Source organism: Martes martes, assembly GCF_963455335.1.
Source record: "Martes martes genome assembly, chromosome: 17".
Lineage (NCBI taxonomy): Eukaryota > Metazoa > Chordata > Mammalia > Carnivora > Mustelidae > Martes > Martes martes.
In genome coordinates, this window is record NC_137905.1 from 53685361 (window position 1) to 53700617 (window position 15257).

The 15257-nt window shown below is 47.8% G+C and overlaps 1 protein-coding gene across 1 annotated transcript in view; it reads left to right on the forward strand.

Annotated features, from left to right (window-relative positions):
* Positions 1-6918: 6918 nt before the first annotated feature.
* Positions 6919-15257, forward strand: part of PPP2R1A (protein phosphatase 2 scaffold subunit Aalpha) — a 40877-nt gene continuing 32538 nt past the window's right edge. The window contains exon 1 of the mRNA XM_080828318.1: positions 6919-7202. Within this exon, the coding sequence (XP_080684444.1) occupies positions 7125-7202 (78 nt within the window). The 5' untranslated portion in view covers positions 6919-7124. The remainder of the gene's footprint in view (positions 7203-15257) is intronic.

The window sequence follows — 15257 nt, forward strand, 5'->3', positions numbered from 1 at the left end:
TATATAGGGTCTACGGTGCCACATAGATCAATGGAACAGAACAGAGAGCCCAGAAATAAACCCTTAGCTCTATGGTCAACTAATCTTTGACAAAGCAGGAAAGAATGTGCAATGGAAAAAAGTCTCTTCAACAAATGATGTTGGGAAAATTGGACAGACACTTGCAGAAGAATGAAACTGGACCATTTCCTTACACCACACACGAAAATAGACTCAAAATGGATGAAAGACCTCAATGTGAGACAGGTATCCATCAAAATCCTTGAGGAGAACACAGGCAGCAACCTCTTTGACCTCAGCCGCAGCAACTTCTTCCTAGAAACATCACCAAAGGCAAGGGAAGCAAGGGCAAAAATGAACTATTGGGACTTCATTAAGATCCAAAGCTTTTGCACAGTAAAGGAAACAGTCAACAAAACCAAAAGACAACTGACAGAATTGGAGAAGATATTCACAAATGACATATCAGATAAAGGCCTTGTATCAAAAATCTATAAAGAACTTATCAAACTCAACACCCAAAGAACAAATAATCCAGTCAAGAAATGGGCAGAAGACATGAACAGACATTTCTGCAAAGAAGACATCCAGATGGCCAACAGACACATGGAAAAGTGCTCCATATCACTTGGCATCAGGGAAATACAAACCAAAACCACAATCAGATGCCATCTCACAGTCAGAATGGCTAAAATTAACAAGTCAGGAAATGACAGATATTGGTGAGGATGTGGAGAAAGCAGAACCTTCCATGCTGTTGGTGGGAATGCAAGCTGGTGCAACCACTCTGGAAAACAGCATGGAGGTTCCTCAAAAAGTTGAAAATAGAGCTACCCTACAACCCAGCAATTGCACTGCTGGGTGTTTACCCTAAAGATACAAATGTAGTGATCCGAAGGGGCATGTGCACCTGAACGTTTATAGCAGCAATGTCCACAATAGCCAAACTATGGAAAGAACCTAGATGTCCATCAACAGATGAATGTTTAAAGAAGGTGTGGTATATATACTCTGTAGCCATCAAAAGAAATGAAATCTTGCCATTTGGAACAAGGAGGATGGAACTAGAAGATATTATGTTGAGTGAAATAAGTCGATCAGAGAAAGACAATTATCATATGATCTCTCTGATATAAGGAATTTGAGAGGTAGGGTGGGGCTCTGCGGGGTAGGGAGGGGAAAAATGAAACAAGATGGGATCAGGAGGGAAACAAACCATAAGAGACTCTTAATCTCACAAAGCAAACTGAGGGTTGCTGTGGGGAAGGGCTTAGGGAGAGGGTGGTTGGGTTATGGACATTGGGGAGGGTATGTGCTAGGGTGAGTGCTGTGAAATGTGTAAGCCTGATGATTCACAGAGTTGTACCCCTGGGGCAAATATTACAATATATGTTAATAAAATTAATTAATTAAAAAAGATTTTAAAAAAAAGAGTGCAGTGCCAAACAGGTCTGAAAAATGTTTGTAGGAAGTTTCATACCCACCAGTCATGTGGGAGATTTTCAGATTTTCCACATCTTTGCCAACAGGTTTGATTTTTTTAAAAGATTTTATTTATTTATTTAACCGACAGAGAGCACAAGTAGGCAGAGAGGCAGGCAGGGGGGTGGGGGGGAAGCAGGCTCCCTGCTGAAGCAGAGAGCCTGATGCAGGACTCAATCTCAGGATCCTGGGATCACAACCAGAGCTGAAGGCAGCGGCTTAACCCACTGAGCCACCCAGGCGCCCAACAGGTTTGATTTTATTTTTATTTTTGACTTCTGGTTGGTGTGTGATGGTACCAAGTCGTCATTTTATTTTCATTTCCTGAATTACTATGGAAGTTGAACATCCTTTCAGATATTTATTGGACATTGGGTGACCTTTTTTGAAATATATATTAGCTTAATTTGTCCATGTTTACTATTGCATTGTCTTTAGTGATTTGTAGTGATTGTGTATATGTGTTGGACATTTTTCTTTTGTTGATGTTTTTCATCCTCTCTGTGTGCCTGCCTTGTGCCTGTTCTGATGAGGAAAAAGGCTTAATATTAATACAACTATTCCCTCCTTTATACATAATGTTTATTATTCTGTCCAAGAAATACTTTCCTATTCTGAGGCTACAATGATATTCTTGTCCTTTGTTTTTTCTTTTTAAATCTTATTTTATTTTTTCAGTGCTCCAAGATTCATTGTTTATGCACCCCACCCAGTGTTCCATGCAATACATGCCCTTCTTAATACCCACCACCAGGCCCTCCAACCCCCCACACCCCTCCCCTCCAAAACCCTCAGTTTGTTTCTCAGAGTCCACAGTCTCTCGTGGTTTGTCTCCCCCTCTGACTTCCCCCAACTCACTTCTCCTCTCCGTTACCCAGTGTCCTCTATGTTATTCCTTATGCTCCACAAGTAAGTGAAACCATATGATAATTGACTCTCTCTGCTTGCTTACTTCACCCAGCATTATCTCCTCCAGTCCAGTCTATGTTGATACAAAAGTTGGGTATTCATCCTTTCTGATGGTGGCATAATACTCCATTGTATATATGGACCATATCTTCTTTATCCAAGGGAATTTTGGCTCTTTCCACAGTTTGGCGACTGTGGCCATTGCTGCTATGAACATCTGGGTGCATATGGCCCTTCTGTTTACTATGTCTGTATCTTTGGGGTAAATACCCAGTAGTGCAATTGCAGGGTCATAGGGTAGCTCTATTTTTAATTTCTTAAGGAATATCCACACTGTTCTTCAAAGTGGCTGCACCTACTTGCATTCCCACCAACAGTGTAAGAGGGTTCCCCTTCCTTCACATCCTCTCCAGCACACATTGTTTACTGTCTTGTTAATTTTGGCCATTGTAACTGGTGTAAGGTGGTATCTCAATGTGGTTTTGATTTGAATCTCCCTGATGACTAGTGATGATGAACATTTTTTCATGTGTCTGTTAGCCATTTGTATGTCTTCATTGGAGAAGTGTCTGCTCATGTCTTCTGCCTATTTTTTGACGTGTTTTTGTGTGTTGAGTTTGAGGAGTTCTTTATAGAACCTGGATATCAGCCCTTTGTCTGTAGTGTCATTTGCGAATATCTTCTCCCATTCTGTGGGTTGCCTCTTTGTTTTGTTGACTATTTCCTTTGCTGTGTAGAGGCTTTTGATCTTGATGAAGTCCCAAAAGTTCATTTTCACTTGTTTCCTTTGCCTTTGGAGACATGTCTTGAAAGAAGTTGCCGATGTCGAAGAGGTTACTGCCTATGTTTTCCTCTATGATTTTGATAGATTCCTGCCTCACATTGAGGTCTTTTATCCATTTCGAGTTTATCTTTGTGTATAGTGTAAGAGAATGGTCGAGTTTCATTCTTTGTTTTATTTTAAGAACATTATATCACTTTAAAATTTAGATCAGCGGTCTTTCCAGAATTGAATTGTTATATATGGATAGTGAATTTTTTTTCTGATAAGCTAACAAATTTAAATTCGTTCAGAATATGGGATGTTATATGTGGAACTGAAGGGAAGAGATGTGAACCAGAAGCTCTTGCTGCCTGCTGGGCATGAATAAGAATACCTTTTGTCTCTATCCCTGGAGTCTCATGTCTTCTCCCAGCATCCATGCAACTGATAGGCTAACTTACTGGTTTGTAAATGGGCTAACATCTTACACCCTTTACCTTTCTTGACAGTCTTGGCAGTGAGGGTGGGATAGCAATTGAACCTTGCAAGCACTGACCTTTGGGAGTTGCCATAGTAGCAGAGAGAAGCTAAGTTGATGTGGTCTTTGGGGCCTCCCTCAGGCTGTGTGGAGTGATATAAGAAAATTACATAGGCTGGGTAGCTTATACCCAAATTCATATCTCAGACTCACCCCACCCCACTAGTGGCAAATGAAAGACTCTGTGTCCCAGTAACACTTCTCTACCTGCACCTCCCCCTGACTGGGAAGATCCTGGCTGTCCTACAACTAAGGGAAGGAAAAACAAATAATTAACTTACAGAGATTACAGTCCTGCAAGACATGAGTCTCCCTCAGTTTACAAATGTCTTACATGAAATTTACAAGAAAAAAGCATTCTTACCAATAACCTAACTTCCAGAAGGCAGTGTCTTAATATTAGAGCTTTGCTAGAGGGAAAAAACAACCTTAATTTGACAAACAGCGAGTCCTCCAATATCTTATAGGTCCTCTTTAGTGTATGGAATTTCTCTTGAAAACCTCATGCTTTAATAAAATCACCTTTTTGCACCAATGATGTCTCAAGAATTCCTTCTTAGCCATCGGCTTCAGACCTCACCAACATTCAAAAACTACATCAACTGTCTGGCCTGATATTCCAAGTTTAGAATGAGTCAACATGGACTCAATTGTAACAGTGTAGGAAGGGCCCCCGAAGTCCTGTGTCCCATGGAAAGGCCATATTCAGGAACAAAGGCTGGTCTTTCTAGCAGCAGCTCAGCTTGACAGGAATAAGTGGTGCCTATCCCGTCACAGGAAATTTTAAGCTCCACGCTGTAGCCAAAGCCACTGGCACTAGGAACCCTCAGTCCTCTGAGAGTGCCCTAAATGCATGGCACTGACACTGATGGTTTAGGTCAGCTGAAACCTAATGGTGTCCCTGGAGCCACTGGGTCCAATTAGTCTCAGTGCCCGCTCTGCAGAACAGAAATCAGAAGCAGGTCCTTCCTTCATTGGTCACATCTCAGAGACGTGGGCTGCTGCCAAGGGCCTAGCTATTCATTATGTTATTTGAAAACTATAGACTGGCAGATTAAGGACCCCCTCCATCCACTTCCTTTTTGGGCGGTGAACTGTGGAAACCAATTGCAGTGCTGAAATACTTGTCTGGGTCACTTATTTAGACGCCTATAGTAAGGGTCTGTTCTTCAGGGATTACTAGAATCGAGCTGCTGATTGAGCCATTTTCTGACGCAGAGATTCTCTGCAGGGCACACTTGTGACACCCCACCGCCCTCCCCAGCATTATTGAGGTATACTTGAGAAATAAAATCGTATGATATTCAAAACGTACCCTTTTTTAAAAAATTTTTTATTTCTTTTCAGCGTAATAGTATTCATTGTTATTGCACCACACCCAGTGCTCCATGCAAACCGTGCCCTCCCTAATACCCACCACCTGGTTCCCCCAACCTCCCACCTCCCGCCCCATCAAAACCCTCAGGTTGTTTTTCAGAGTCCATAGTCTCTCATGGTTCACATCCCCTTCCAATTTCCCTCAACTCCCTTCTCCACTCCATCTCCCCCTGTCCTCCATGTTATTTGTTATGTTCCACAAATAAGTGAAACCATATGATAATTGACTCTCTCTGCTTGACTTATTTCACTCAGCATCATCTCTTCCAGTCCCGTCCATGTTGCTCCAAAGTTGGGTATTCGTCCTTTCTGATGGAGGCATAATACTCCATAGTGTATATGGACCACATCTTCCTTATCCATTCGTCCGTTGAAGGGCATCTTGGTTCTTTCCACAGTTTGGCGACTGTGGCCATGGCTGCTATGAACACTGGGGTACAGATGGCCCTTCTTTTCACTACATCTGTATCTTTGGGGTAAATACCCAGTAGTGCGATTGCAGGGTCATAGGGAAGCTCTATTTTTAATTTCTTGAGGAATCTCCACACTGTTCTCCAAAGTGGCTACACCAACTTGCATTCCCACCAACAGTGTGAGAGGGTTCCCCTTTTTCCACATCCTCTCCAACACACGTTGTTTCCTGTCTTGCTAATTTTGGCCATTCTAACTGTACCTTAGCTATGAAGACGCATAGTCTCAGTGAGCTGGTAGGGTGGTGGGGAGATCTTGGGCACATGGAGATCAAGAATTGAAATATGCAATGCCACCACCATCCTCTTTTTATGGGGAGCAGTTTCCTAAGTGGAGTGGGGAGGGGTGTTTAAAAAAGAAACATGGGTTTGAAGTTCAGACGTGTCCAGGAGTCCTAGCTCAGCCTTGCCTCTCAAGAGGTTTGATGAAGGGGGAAGAAGCACCCCAAGGCTTCCCTCCCCCATTCCCCAAATCGCTCTGTTAAGGTGGTTCTCAGAGGTTGGTGGGGGCTTTGATGAGTGAGGCGTGGAACATACATTAGTCAGAGGTAACACTGCTTCCGCTCTGTATGAGGAGACAGACTCCAACGCATGGTCACAGTGCCAGCCCTAGGGATGGACTTTCAGAGACAGAGACAGACAGACACGCAGGGTTGCGCTGTGGTGGTGGTCGTCGTTGTATGTGGTTCTGGGGGCTGGAGGACCAAGGCTGAAGAGAAGCAGTGAAGGGGAGACATTTTATGCAGAGATCTGAGCATTAAATAGAAACTGCCCTCCAAGTAAAGGGATGGTTTGGATAAATGCTGTTTGACGGGAAAACGCATGACGTCATGAGAGGGCGCTAATTTTCCAGGACCGCTGAAATGTAAAACGGGGAGTACAAGATGTGCTTAAAGCCGGCTTAGGAACCAGATCTACAGATCTACAGGGACCTTGAATATCATCAGCCTGAGGGGTTTGCGTTTCATCCAGAGAGTAAGGCAAGTCACCACTCTTCTTTAGGCTGCGGCATAATGAGGCAAAAACCAAAGACTCACTCGCGTCTCCTCCCTCACAAAGTGGCCCTTAACACGGCCGCCAACCACCAGAGCCACTAGCTTGGGAGCCAAAACTTGCAGGCCTTCGGGGTCCCCACATGACGTCATGCAAACCTGGCGACGCATGCGCAGAAACTTTGTGCCGGACTCGCCAGAGGACAGGTTTTGCCTCCTTTGAATCCCTCCACATATTGGCTAGGAACAACTGCTCGTCTCGCTCGTTGTTAGCGGCGACGTAGGCGGGCACAATCTTGGTCGCTAAGATACCGCATACTTCCGTTTCCTTCCGCTCTCTGCTGTACGGAAGCAGCCCGACCTCAGCGCCTTCGACCAATGGCAAATGGACATTGGGCGGGGCTTCGTTTGCCCGGACCAACGAAATGCGGGGTTGGCCCGGCGGAGCGCGGCCAATGACCGTGGGGCAGCCCCTGTAAAGTGGCTCGGGCGCCCCCACGCTCGTCTTTCGTCCTCCTCCCAGCCCTACCCCTCCCTGCCCCCGTTTCTGCACGGCGCCGGCCGCAGTCTGACAGGGACGGGACGGAGCCAAGATGGCGGCCGCCGACGGCGACGACTCGCTGTACCCCATTGCGGTGTTGATAGACGAGCTTCGCAACGAGGATGTTCAGGTCCGGAGGCCCCGGGGGTCTTGGGGAATACGGGAAGGGGTAATGGGGGCACGGACGGCCCTCGCGGAGAAGGCTCAGTGTTCGCTGGGAGTGGCGGAAGGGGGCGGCGGCCAATCAGCGCCCAGTTCTCACGTCTCCAGGTCCCAAGACTGGATGAGACGGCGCCCGGGATTGGGCATTAGCCCCCCGAGGGCGGGAGGCAGGCCACCCTGGAGGGGTCCCGGGCCTGCCTAGTGCGCGTGGCGGCCCGGGCCCTGGGAAGCGGCGACGGGGGAGGGGGTTCGGCCACTTGGGGCAGAGGAAAGGGCTCGGTGGTTGGCGGCGGCCCCGAATGGCCCCTTGGGGATGGGGGCGCGAGGCTCGCTCCGAGTGGGGGAGGGGCCCCGGGTTTGTCCTAGGAAGGTTTTCTCCTTCCTATGTTTCGGCGGCTGGGCCTCAGCACTATGGGGTGAACTTATAAATGGGGTCTGAGAGATGACGCTGCCTTTCCGATTCCTGCTCTCCCTCCCTCTTCAGTTTTGATGTAGATTCCCGAAGGGGAGGGGCGGCGAAAACACTCCGATTGCCAAGGGGGCAACTAGCCAAATTCAAGCGCAGATTTACGCGGAAATTCTCCCCCGCTTCTGATCCTGCCGAACGGCGGGTGGGCAGTTTATTCAACAGGTTAACACATTTCTGGTGAGTGGGATGGGGGCACGGCCAAGCCGTGCTGGCGAGTGATTGAGAAGACTAAGGACTCCCCGGTTTGCCCATCCCAGCTCCACCTCCCACCCGCCGTGCGACCTTGTGCAAATTACTTCACGGCTCTGGGCCTGTTTTCCCTGAAATGTGGGCTAATAATAGTTCAGGCCTCAGTGGGTGGTTGTGATGGGCTGGATGAGTTAGGACTACAAGTGAAATAGAGCGGTGCTTCGTTGTTGTTAAGGGCCCAGTAAATGTTAGCGGCAATTACTGGGAGTAGTAATTGAAGAGGCCCCATTCTCCCTTTATAGGGGCCTCAATTTTTGTTCATAAAATTGAGCGGATGGCGCTGGGCCCAGCCTCTGAAGTTCGAGGTACAGCACAAGTTGTGGAGTCAGGCTGCTGTTGTACTCCTGGCTCTTCCACTTCTTGCTAATTGACATGGGCAAGTCGGTTAACCTCCTTAGTCCTTGCTTTCGTCTTCTCTCAAATGGAGGTAATTATCTAGTTCATAGGGCTCTTGTGTGAATTCATTTGTTCAGTAAACACTTGCCACATATCATTTATGGTGCTGAGGATATAATGGTGACACCAGTTGTTATACAGGAAGCAGATGTGAAACAGCTGAATACATTATTAACAGGTGTGAGATGTGGGAAGGCAACAGCAGGGTATTGTGATGGTGAATCAGTGTTGGGTCTCAGCTCTGAGTAGGGCATTATTTTAGGCACAGGTATACAAGAGGGAACAAGGTGACAAAAACTAGTGGCCTCATGGAGCTTTATGTTATAGTGTGGGGAGACAGAGAAGAAGACAGTTGAAGCATGTACTATGTAAGATGGCAGTAAGTGCTTTGGAGAAAAATGAAGCAGGGATGTGGAGGACAGGGGAGAGTTACAAGTTTAGAGAGAATGTCTAGGCAAGGCCTTCAAGGGAACATTTGAGCAGAGATGCAAAATGAGGAGCAGGCCCTCATAGGTATCTGGTGAATAACATTCCAGGTAAAGGAAGCCAGTGCAAAGGTTCTGTGGCAGCACTGTGCAACACATGTCCTGCGAACTGCAGGAAGCCAGTATGACTAGAGCCAAAAGAATGAGCTGTCGGTGTTGGGAGATGAAGGTGAAGGGGGCTATGACTCAGAAGGATCTTGTGAGCAGTGACTTAAACCAGGGGTTGCCAGATCATCGAGCACGGTTCAAGAAAGAGTTCTTGAGGTGTTTACGATGCAGCTTAACAAGTTTATTTAAATAGCATGGGGACCTGTGGACAGAGGAAGCTGTACTTTTGCTCTATGAAGCCAGTGGTTTTATGCTTAGTGCTCAAGGAGCAGGGGATGTGCAGGGAATATTAGATCATAAATGTTTTTTTTCGAATTTCTACTCGTAAAACTACTTTCACAAGGTTTCTGTGGTGCTTATCATTTCGCTTGGTATTAACTATTGGTGAGATGTATAGGTAGTCATGAGACCCTTTAAGAACATAGCAAACAGCTAATTTCTGGTCCTTTTTGAAACTATGCAGGCTGTAGGTAAGCCTTCTGGGCTAAAGGTTAACATTTTCTGCTTCTTTCCCTCATCACAGGGATTGGCATATGGCCAGGGGTGGCCTTTGCCTTTCTGTTTTTTAGTAAAGTATTATTGAAAACACGACCCTTCAATTTACATATTATCCACGCTGCTTTTGTGACACAACAGCAGGGTAGAATTGAGTAGTTGCCACAGAGACAAATATTTGAGGCTTTTATTTTAAAGGCTAAAATATTTACTACCTAGTTCTTTACAGTAAGGAGAGTGTCCGCCTTAGACTTAAACACCTCTGTATTAAACCCCACCCTCTCTTCCCCAGCCTGCCCCCACCTGCTGCCCCTAGAGTAGCCCGTTACCAGGTCCGCAGAGACCTTGGCTGACATGTGCTCTTCAGTGTAGTAGCCACTCTGTGGCTCTTGAACACATCAGATGTGGCTGGATTGAGTTGAGATGTACTCGTAAGTAAATACATACCAGATTTCAGAGACATGCTATGGAGAGTGTTAAACATCACGGTGAAGCTTTTCGTCTTGATTACCCATTGAAATGATAAAAACTTTGGGTTAAATAAAATATATTAATTTTGTATGCTTAGTATTTTTTTTTAATGTTACCAGAAAATATAAACTTACCTGTATGGCTTGTATTTATTGTCTGCATTCTGTTTCTTTCCTTTTTGTCTGCATTATATATCTGTCGGTGTGTGCTGACTTTAGGTCATGCTGTATTCATATATAGAAAAAGAAAGCCAGTGGGTTTTTATTTTTTTAAACACTAAATATTTTGTTCTACAACTTGCACTTTTCCCTTAGTATTTCTTCCTTATCTTTTCATGCTGGTACATACAGATCTGTGTTTAAAAGGAGTTTGAACGTTTTCCCAAGAATCAGAGACAAAAATCTCAGAGACATCCATGCCCATGTGAATGGGCTTTCTGAGGGCCGGGCTCGGCTCTGAGCCTTGGCTCTGATTCATCTCTCAGGATTCAGCGGCTCAGTACAGGCCTCAGAATAGAGGAGTGCAGAAAGGATTGAATGAATAATGATAATGGTGGATATCTGTTGGGCGCTTGCTCTAAGCTAACTGCTACCAAGGGCAGTGCATTTATGACCTTCCTGAATTCTCATCGCCACCCTCTGAAGTAGGTCCCGTGTCTTCCTGAGCGGGAAACTGAAGCGCAGCCTAGTATGTAGCTTGGTCAAATTCATGCGGCTGAGAAGTGGAGGACCCAGGAAAGGGTCCCAAAGGACGTGTAAGACCTAAGGAGACAACGGAATTTGGGGTGGACAGAAACTTGCTGACTATGTTCATATGCCAGATATTTTCATTGGTCTTTAATGAGACAATCTAGGATACTAGAGTGAACATGGGATTGGGCACCCTCTAGTCTTGATTGATTTGCTCAGCAAATAATTGTTCAGCACCCCTATGCACCAGACTGTTTTAAGTGCTAGAATACAGCAGGGAGTAGAACAGCAAAGCTGCTCATTCATGGGGCTTGTCTAGTCGAGGAGGCAGACAGTAGATCGAGAGTGTGATGTCAGTGGCAGTAATTGCTTACTATAAAAATAAGGTAGGTTAATAAAAAATAATAATAAATAAGGCAGGCCCCAGGGTCTAGAGCAAGCCCAGGGCTGCTTTTTATTTTATTTATTTATTTATAGATTTTATTTATTTGAGGGAGCGGGAGAAGCAGACTCCCCTCCGAACCCGTTGTGGGGCTCAGTTCCAGGACCCTTAGATATGACCTGAGCCAAAGTCAGCTGCTTAACCAGCTGAGCCCCGCCAGACACTCCTCAGGGCTGCTTTTTAGATAGGGCAGTCAAGGAGGTGATAGTGGAGGAAGTGAGGGTCACTGGGGAAGTGATATTGAGCAAGGACTTGAATGAAATGAGGGAGAATTGTACCTAATTGGTACAAAGGCCCTGAGGTGGGCGCGTGCCGGTCGTGTTCAGAGAACAGCACGCAGGCCAGCGGGGCTGAAGCAGGAAGCACGGCAGAGTGGTGAGAGGTGAGGACTGGTCTGGAGGGAGATCAGGCGAAGGCCCGCGGACCAGGCCAAGGGCTTCTGTGAGTTTCGGTTGCTTTTGCAAGGCTTTGCAAGGAGGAATGACATGTTCTGGCTTAATTCTAAAGGATCCCCCCGGCCGTTGAGCAGGGGCCGGGCAGGAGCAGACGGACCGTTGGAGTGTCCCGGAGCTGGCACCCGGGCCCAGCGCCGGCATGGTTGTAAGGAATAGAGGTTCAACTCTGGGTATGTTGACAGGAGGGCAGTTGGGATTTGCTGGTGGGTGGGATGTAATGTGTTGGGTGGTGAAGTGGGGAGCCAAGGGTGACAGCTTTGAATCCCACTTCTGCTAGTTTGTCCCCTGTGTGTCCTTGGGCCAATTCCTTTTTCACACTGGGCTGGGATTCCTCGTCTGTGGAGTGGAATAATGATGAGGAAGAGGCATCGGCTGGGGAGATTGTGAAGATGGAGTGGAATTGGCAGATTAAGTCGCCGCCTGGAAGTAAGCGTTCAGTATGCGATGGCCTTGTTCCGTAGTGGAGCTTTTTGTGTTTTACACTTGGGAAAGTGATGTGCAGAGAGACGGCATCCCTTACCTCAGGCCTTCCCAGTCAGTCAGGCAGAGGCCGGACTGCAGCATCCAGTCTTTCAGGGCCCCGTGTTACTTACAGCGTGGTCTGCTGGGGGAGAGGCTACGCCTCTATTAGACTCTGTTTTCTCATCTATAAAATGGGAGTGGTTTTGTAACTTAGGAGTTTGTAAGGGGGTTGTGAGGATTAAATAGTACGGTACATGGGAAATGCTTAGAACGGTGCTTGACGTGTTGTGAACGTTCAGTAAGTGTCGGCCTGTAGTAGTCATGGTGGGGATGAGATCATGGGGGCTTTGTCAAGGCGAGGTGCCGGAGTATTTTTGAAGACTGTTCTGTTCTATTTATTTTTTTGAGAGCGTGTGCATGAGCCAGAGCAGGGAGAGGGAGAAGCCAACTCCCTGCTGAGCGCGGACCCTGATGTGGGGCTTGATCCCAGGACCTGGAGATCATGACCTGAGCTGACATCTGTAGGTGGACGCCCATCCGACTGCACCGCCCAGGTGCCCTTTAAAGACTGTTCTTTTCCTGATTCCTCTAGAGCAGTGGTTCTCAGCTCTGGCTGACTTTGTTTCCCCAGGAGACAAATGTCCGGAGGTATTTTTGGTGGTCAGGACTGGGGGGGGGGGGAGTGCGTCTGGGATCCCGCAGGGAGAGGCCAGTGATGCTGCCCAGTGTCTTACTGATACACAGGACGGCCCCCACCACGGAGGTGCTCCGGCTCCAGATGTCAGTCTTGGCGCGGTTTAGAGACCCTGCTGTGCACCCAGCAGCGCCCTGAGTACTTTGTGTTCCTTAAGTCCTCACAGACAACATCAGAGATGGGTGCTAAATTACTTTCCTCTGGAAGTTTTTTTAGTAGTTAAATATCTGATGTCAGAAATGGCCGCATGTTTTCACGTCTTTCTCACCCTCCCTCAGGTTTGTGGGGGGTTTGTTTGTTTTTAAGTGTTTTAAAAGTCAGTTCCAGCCTTCAGACATTTTCTCCCACATGCTTTTTGACGCATGTCTCACTCACACTGGACGTTTTTACAACTGCGCTGCTGTCATCTGCACCAGACCGGGCAGTTCCGATCCCTCAGGCTCCTCTAAACCTCAGATTTCCCCAAGTGCTTCCGAAGTCTCCTTTACATTGGGCTTGTTTAAATCAGTTTATGAATTTGACTGTGAGTCGTGGCATTTACGTAAGTAACGACACTAGGAAATAGCCGAGGGCAGTGTTCCCAGGGCAGCACTCAGTCCTCACCACCAGGCCGAGCCCCCCGTGCAGACAAAGTCTAGGACCGAAAGTAACACAGGGCGACAGTGCCGCGGGTGGAAGCAGACCCGGGTTTTGAGTCCTGCTCTTCTGGCCACTTCACAAGTTACTCAACCCTCCGGCCTTGATTTTCTCATTACGTGAGGAAAGGGCGGAAGACTCGCAGGCTGGGTGGTGTGGGGCCAGTGGGGCGGACCGTGTAAAGACCCTGCGGTCACTGGCCACTCTCCGAGGCCCTGCGACAGCTTGCCCCGCGTCCGTGTCTCCGGAGCACGGACCTAAAGCTCCGACTTCTTTTCATGGCGTGCGCGGGCAGCTGGTGAAGCGGAACTTAGCGCCAGGGTTGCTCTCTGGGCGGTTAAAGCGGAGGACGGCTGCGTAGGGAGGCCGTGCAGAAGCGGGCTGCCGCTGCGGCGCGCGCCCCGGCTCCTCTCTGCCCCGCCTGCCTGGCCGTGCAATGACCGTGGGGCTGGTGTGTGCCTCTGGCGCCGTGGTAGCAATTACAGGGGGACCGTGTGGGGGGCACCTAGCTGTGGTCCTGGCACATAAGTACTCTAAAGTGTAGTTGAGTGTTCAGAAACTGAAATCGTTTCTTTTTATGCTTTTTAGTGAGCCGGCCCTGTACTAGGTTCAGGAATCACCATTGCTAACAGTCCTGACCCTTGTCCCGGAGACAGGTCACCTTCCAGATAAGGGAAGCACAGGCACATCCATGAGTGGTTATCATGCCAGGCAAACTGCTGCGAGAAGTACTCGCTCCGGCGCGGTGGCTTCTGAGCGTGGAGCGCTTACTGCCCACTGCCTCACCCGCAAAACGTCAAATACGTGAGGAGCGATGGTGAAGAAGAGTGAACAGTGAGGCGCTTGCCGCCTGCGAGGCTCTGTCTCCAGGTTCTCCCTATTCGATTATTCCAGCAGTCCCATGAGGTCAGATCTGCTGTTAATTCCCATTTTACAGGGAGGAGACGGAAGCTCCAGGGTGCCCAGACTGGCCCGGGGACCCTTAGCTAGTAGGTAAAGCCAGAGTACATGCTCATTTATTATATATTTAAAAATTTTTTTTTCAAATAATGTAGAAATACAGGTTGTGATGGCCATTTTCACTCTTCAGCAATGCTAAATGATTACCAGGTGGGAGCTTGGTTTTTCACACCCACACACATTATGTGCATTTAAAAACGTGATCCTTTGTGGAACAAGGAAGAAAGATACATAGACTAGGACTTTGTAGGAGGTGGAGAGACTTCTGTCACTCACTGAGCGTTGCCCCTGGCCGGCCAAGGCTCCGTGTTAAGGTACACACCTTATGTTACAGACCCCAGTGCCCCGTTGCCGGCCACCACCTGTTCCAGACAGTAACAGTTTGGAGCATATTCCCCTAGACACTTTTATCTCTGCTTGTATTCACATCTGTAGTTCCTTTATTTTAAAAAAAAAAAAAAATCCTGCAGATATTGATTGGGCTCTAACTCCATGCCAGGTGTTGTCCTAGATTCTTGGGGCACGGGGAGAAGAAGACAGGGTCCCTGCTCTGTGAAGCTGGTGTTCTAGTGGGGAAGGACAAACTGAACAGAGAAGTCTGTGTCAGGAGTGCTGAGAGTGCTTACATGTGGGGAGAGATGGCATGCTGTTTCCCCCGGGTGCTCGCGTGTGAGGATCCAGCAGAGGCCTGAGTAAAGTGGGGGGAGCCCTGAGGTGACTGGAGGGAGAGTGTTTCAGGCTGAGGAAACGGTACATCAGCGAGTGCGAAGAGCTGGATGAGGGTGGTGTTGCGTTGCTGGTTTTACGGTCGAGGAAGCCGTTGTGACAGGATTTCCAGGGGTATGGGGGCGGTGGGCAGTGAGTGGGTGAGGAGGGGCTGGATTCTGTTGGGCCTCATAGGCCATAGCAAGGCCTTTGGATTTCACTCCAAAGGGAAGGCGGATTGCCTGTGGCTCACACCATACACATTTGTGACAGGGAAGCTCCCTGGGGTCACACTGTACGTGTGACC